The 5,922-nt window shown below is 50.8% G+C and overlaps 1 protein-coding gene across 1 annotated transcript; it reads right to left on the bottom strand.

Moving 5' to 3' along the window:
• Positions 1-672: 672 nt before the first annotated feature.
• On the bottom strand, positions 673-2,821 carry HOXD1 (homeobox D1). Its single transcript, XM_046019526.1, has 2 exons — positions 2,069-2,821; positions 673-1,739 (listed from the first exon to the last, which is right to left on the bottom strand). Exons 1-2 carry the CDS (start codon positions 2,715-2,717, stop codon positions 1,405-1,407), a joined length of 984 nt encoding a protein of 327 aa, XP_045875482.1. The 5' UTR covers positions 2,718-2,821; the 3' UTR covers positions 673-1,404.
• Between the last annotated feature and the right edge of the window lie 3,101 nt (positions 2,822-5,922).

Raw genomic sequence — 5,922 nt, 5'->3', positions numbered from 1 at the left:
GAAACTTCTTTGAAAGAAGTCACTTGAATGTATTTCGTTTTTAAAAACAGAAAGTTACCTCTATGCTCTCTTATTAGGCCAGATGTCAGTCTGGGTTACAGGAAGTGGAAAGCTCTGACGACTGGCCCTGCTTGACTTTGGGAAAGGGAAGTCCGCCATTGAGAACTTTTGGATGTGCAGCTGCCTTTCTCAGAGAACACTAACCAACTAACAAAACCTTCAGGTTGCCTTTTCTTGTCATGAGAGCAAGAGACAAAAGAATAAGGAGCACTCTCTACAGTGTCTTCTTGGCTTTACAACATTACACAGTGGACACCTAACCTTTGAGTTAATGGGCAGTCTACAGTCACCCAAAAACGTGCAGACTTTAAGTACAGCAACTCCTTAGTTAACTTGAGTATTTGGCAGAGTAGTTCTTCTTCTCCCTTAAACTGCTCAGATTATTGTCCATTACCTATAGTTGGTATAGACAAACTATAAAATGTGTTATTTTTTAGAGTTATTAATCTAAACAAATTCCCAGAGCAGAATCAAGAAATTAGAAGAAACCTAATTAGCTTTTAAGAAAGATCATGAAAATGAAAGGAGTGTAAGGAAAAACAGAGAGTAGCAGATTCTGTAATTTTTATTACAAAAAAAAGTTCAAACCCTTTACATGCTGACATTAAATGTCATATAGAAGTTCATTGCAAGCAAACCTGTTTAAAAATATACATACTGTATATATTTACATTCCAGTCTGAGTAACTGGTGTCAAGGTGTAGTTCAGGTTCTAGTGTTCACCCACCCTGTGGATTTGTTCCGCTACTAACTAGACAGCCAGTGATTGTATCTTCACTCAGGCACATGAAGAGGTAGAAACTGCTTTTAAAAGAAAAGGAAAAAAAAAAAAAAAAAAAAGCAAGTGGAGTGCAAACGTGAAGATCACCTTTGAAGCAGCTTAGCTAGATCAAGAAGGTCCTAACTAGCTTTGGTCATCTCGAGCTGAATACAGGTAGCCTGTCCTTTAAGTAAAAATGAGAAAAACTTTGGGTAGACGTTCTTCTGAGCATATCCGGGGTCGGCAGAGATCAGCAACGAGTGCTCTTGTCACTCTGCACCGAAGTACTGCATAGGACTAAGTTAGGCAACACAGCAGCAGGGCTGGGCTGGCACTTGGATACCTTTTCCCTGATAAGACACAAATAATACACAAACGAGTGGCTTAAGCGACTTCAAATTGACATCTGTACACCTAAGCCTGGAACTCAGAAGCCCACTAAGATACTTCCTTTCCTGAGAGAAACCTCTGTTAATTTCGGCCCACGCCCACCTCCATCCCAAACTGAGCATACCAAGTCTAGACAGGGGTGAGGCAGCCTATGACTTCTGCAGGCCAAGGTTTCTCAGCCTCAAGACTAACCCTCATGAGGGCTTTTGGGCCTGAGAAGGGCTCCCTGGCTTCTTGCCAGACTTGGCGGTGCTCGTTCCTGAGAGGGGGAGTTGGAGGGAAGCCATAGGGGTGGCCGAGGGCAGAAGCCCTTCCCGTTCTCTTTTCTTCTGTTTCATCCTGCGGTTCTGGAACCAGATTTTGACCTGGGTATCATTCAGCTGCAAGGAGTTGGCTATCTCGATGCGTCGGGCTCGAGTTAAGTACTTATTGAAATGAAACTCCTTCTCCAGTTCTGTCAGTTGCTTGGTGCTGAAATTCGTGCGGATCGCGCTGGAGGGGCTAGCGGCTCCATATTCGGCGAGTTTGCCTGCAATGTAAAGACAAGGCATCAGTGGGGCGAGAGGACGCGGGCACACTGGTTAGAATCAAAGTTACAAAGCAGTTCTCCTGGTTCTCTGTAAACCCAGAGCTCCACGGAGAGCTCCCTCCTAAAATTTCCTCAATGCCTGGCCCATTTTCGAAGCATCTACTTGGGACACGCTCAATGGAGTGCGCCCACTTTAATAATGCATCGGAACGCATTTCCCCCATAAAGCTAAATGGCCGTCAAGAGGGGCAGCTACCATGCGCTCCCAGCGTAATTCTTCGGAGGGGGGCTCCGACCCCAGTAGCTCGGTCCGAGGCCCAAGCACTTACTTTTCCTAGGGGCGTTCCTCTTCACTTTCATCCACTCGAAGGTGCTGAAGGCGGCGGGGAGGCCGGAGGCGGGCGAGGCCGACTTGGGGTAGGCACCAGGGGCGGGGGACGCGGTCTGGAAGGTCCCAGGGTGGCCGTCGGCTGGCTCCTTCAGACACGCCGGCAAGGGGCTGGGCTCGCCGAAGGCCGCATAGTCCACCTGGCCGCTGAGCAGAAAGGAGCCCCCGCCCGAGAAGACCGCTGAGGTCGCGTAGTGGACGTGAGCCCCGCAGTCGTCCGCCGGCCGCCCGAGCGCGCACGGGAAATCGTAGGCCGACCCCGGCCCCAGGAAGCCGTAGTCTGCACCCCCTGCCACCGCAGGTGCGGCGCCCGGCTGGTAGGCACCCTCCAGGGTGCACGGCGCGAAGGAGGGCGCGGCCGGGGGCGGCGCGGGAGGCTGCGCGGGCGCGGCTGGGGGCAAAGGCGCAGGCCGGGCGGCGGTCAGGGACAGGCAGCTGACGAAGGCGCCGTCGCCGCTGCCCAAGGAGAAGGCGGGCTGCAGGGCCACGGGCCGGGCGTCGGCGCGGCAGAACTTGGGCGCGAAGCTGAGCACGTCGCCGCCGCCGCCCGCCCCGCTGCCGCACGACACATACTCCAGGTAGGAGCTCATGGTTCCGGCCCACCGCCTCCGCGCGCAGGCCGGGGCCAGAGTGCGGGGCCGGGCAGGACCGCCGCGGGCTGCGCCGCTCCACCTCTGCTCCCTATCCGAGCTGCCTTCGCCGAGCCACGGCGAGCGAACCGGTGGTAAATAGTGGCCTAATATAGCAGCGGGGGTGGCCACGTGGCGCTGGCCGGCCAATGGGCGCCTGCCCCGCACGGCCGGGGTCCCGACTGGCGCGCGGCTCCACGCGCCTGCCCCGCCGCCAACTTTGCCAAGCCCGCGGGTGGCCGCCGTCCAGCAACCCCCGGGCCGGGTAGAGAGCCGGCGCGACCCAGGGGCGGCCTGGGGAAGGGCGGGGCGAGAGCGCCGACGCCTGCTACCCGGACAGGTACTGGACGGACCGGGAACAGAAAGGCAGGACGGGCGTCTCCGGTGAGGACAGAGGGGGAGAAGCTTGCTCTTCTGGATCGGTGGGTGGCTGACCCCTCGGTTGCGGATCGTGGGCACTAAGGTGGGGAAAGGGTTAAAAAGGAGTGTGGACTTCAGCCCTTGGGGACTGCTCATAGCCTCCCCCCACCCCCAACCCCGGGAAGGTCAAGTATTCCTCCCCAACCCCCCCACTCTGAGTCCTATGCGCTTTCGGTTTTCCTGGCACTGGTGTTATTCCTCTCCTAAACCTAGGGTACGGATTTAATTTTCCCTCGTTTTCTCCCTCCTTCCGATTCCCGGGACTAAATTGTATGCCCTGGGTGCTGTGTACCTGGGGCGGCAACGTCTTCACGGTTAGATTTTCACGTTACTTCGCAGCATCCCTTCAGTTGGCCTTCCTTCCATTTGTGGCGGCGGTGCGATGGGGGTACGCGTTGGGACGCCAGAGGTTTCTGCCTTGTGGGAAAGTCTACCAGATTTCCCCTTCTAACTAGGATGTCCAAAAAGACTCTGCCCTTGCGGTGGAACGCCGGTGGGAGGCTGGCACCCGCATCCGGACTGCGCACGTTTTCTCTGAGGGGCTTGGCTCCAGGGCGCAAAGGCTTCCCAGGGACCGGTCAGATCTCAGAGGTTTGGACGGGCTTGTACCTCGAAGCAATTAAAGCTTCTGTTCCATCAGATAAGTGCTGCGTCGTCTCTTGCGAGTGAAATCTGAGGGCTCACAATGTTAATGGGCTCACATCTTTCCCTTGATAATATGGTTTTGTTTACTGAGCGCAGAGAGACGGGAAATAAAAGTGCAACTGGCACAGGAAACGAAGAGAAGAGTTACAGAGACAAGCCTCCCATTGACAAACTTTCCAACTTCCTTGAACATTTCTTATAATGTTTTCCTCTTTGGGGCTGTAGGAAAATAACAAATTAAATATATAAATGTTATTTACACACGGCAGTCTTGAAAGAGAGTGGCTTCCTAAAACTATGTGAATAGGGTCTACTCTTGGCTTATTCAAGTGCCCTTGAGAATTTGATCTAGTATAGCCTCTTAGTTATGGTGACAGAAGTTTTATTATTGTTTTACTGATCCACTTGTCATGAAAGAGCGATTGAGTCCTTGCCTAAAATTCTGCTCTCAGGAAGCCTGGAAAGTAGGAGCCACCACAGTCAAGGCAGCCAGTCCCTACTGGGATGTGAACTTGTGAATAAACAAAGTCACACCAAACGTGTTGCTGGTGAAGCTGAAGTTGAGCCAAGGTGGGGAGGGGTAGGTAGAGAGTACACACCTAGGAATAAGCACAAAATCTAAGAGGTCTGGGGTTCCGACACCTCTGGAGTTCTTGGATTTGATTGGGAAACAGAATCCTGTGCTGAAAATCGCCCTTCAACCTTGATGTTGCTACTTCAGTTCTCTCCTAAAGTCAATCAGATGACAACGGTCCTAAACAGTCTTAAAAGGGAAAAATAGAGGCTCTTTTTTTTTAGCTCCCTGATCAGGAAATGATAGAGCCCTTCAGAGCTAGCTCAGGCTTCATATGAAGAAGTATTTCTTTGCTGTCCCTCACTCTGGGCTCTTAATACAAAAATACCAGCAACTCAAATGCTGCTGAGGTCACATAACACTTCATTCACAACTGCCTAAACTTTAATAGCCAGGTTTTATCAGCATAATGATCCAGTGTGCACACTCCTATCTCAAAACTATAAGTCTTTCTCTCAAAAAGTACTTGTTTAATCACAGCTCCAAGGCCCAGAGGCTATACTTGCTAAGACCAAGTCAAGAAGGAGGATAGACTTGCAAAACTTTCTGGAGAAGACATCCAGCCGGCTGCAACTCAGGATGTAGGACAGAAAATCTGGCCTGATTGTCTGGCCAGTCTGACCAAAGCCTGTCATATTAAGCACCTTTGCTCTAACGTTTCAGGAAAAACAGGCAGCCTAGGCACCTTGGCAAACCTCATTGCAACAGGGACCAGGTTTCTGCTGTTACGCACTGGGGGCAAAAGTTGGGTCCTCACTGTCACAAATAAGCATTGACTTTGATGCCCCCATAAACTGTCCACACTATTTCCCTGAAGCAAAATTTTAGAGATTGAACTTTTGCTGATGGAAGAACATGCCCTAAAAGAGAATGAGATTTTTTTTTAATCGCATTGTTTTGTTTCCAAAACTATGAGTGAATGTGGGTGGGTGAGATGTTTAATATTCGTCCAGACCCAATTGCTGTTATCTGGTAATTGCTCACAGAGAGCTACAGTCTGTCCATCCTCTCTACTCCCTTTAATCTCTCAGGCTTTGGTATGTCCTACACCTGGGGGCCCAGAGTTGCCATCTCCACTCCTTGACTGGTTCTTGACTCGTTCTGTTTGGAGTCAAGACTCTGATTATCTCAGACTCAGATTCAACATTTGCCAAGAACCTACTGTGTAAGAACGTTTTGTTAGGGAAGATCTGGGCTGGGGAAAAAAAAAAATATTCTCAAGCCAAAGGAACAAGAGATTCATTACTGGCACAAGTCTCAGATATATTATAAACCTACTCCAGAAGAATCTGAATCTATAGTTTTCTATGGAGAGATAGGAAGATATCATTGGAGAAAATGTATGTAGAAAGATGTGAACCTAGGATAAGGTTTGTCTCCTAGGTGTTCACAGGGTATGAGAGAAATGTCTTACTAATTTTATTGCTTGTTCGAGTCATGAATTCCCAAGGGTCACTTGCCCTGCTAGGTCCTGGTGCTGTGAGTTCTCAGCGGGAGGCGACAGCAGAGGAGCCTGATTGCCAGGTT

This window comes from Meles meles, chromosome 9 (assembly GCF_922984935.1).
Source record: "Meles meles chromosome 9, mMelMel3.1 paternal haplotype, whole genome shotgun sequence".
NCBI classification, from domain to species: domain Eukaryota; kingdom Metazoa; phylum Chordata; class Mammalia; order Carnivora; family Mustelidae; genus Meles; species Meles meles.
The sequence above is the reverse complement of the archived record's forward strand: the minus strand, read 5'-3'. Positions and strand labels throughout refer to the sequence as shown.

What these genes read in the sequence shown, in the direction of transcription:
- HOXD1 (XM_046019526.1), bottom strand. Translation starts at nt 2,717, where the DNA reads ATGAGCTCCTACCTGGAGTATGTGTCGTGCGGCAGCGGGGCGGGCGGC. An exon ending in GAGGAACGCCCCTAGGAAAA is followed by an intron (nt 1,740 to 2,068) that starts GTAAGTGCTTGG and finishes TTTACATTGCAG; the next exon opens with GCAAACTCGCCGAATATGGA.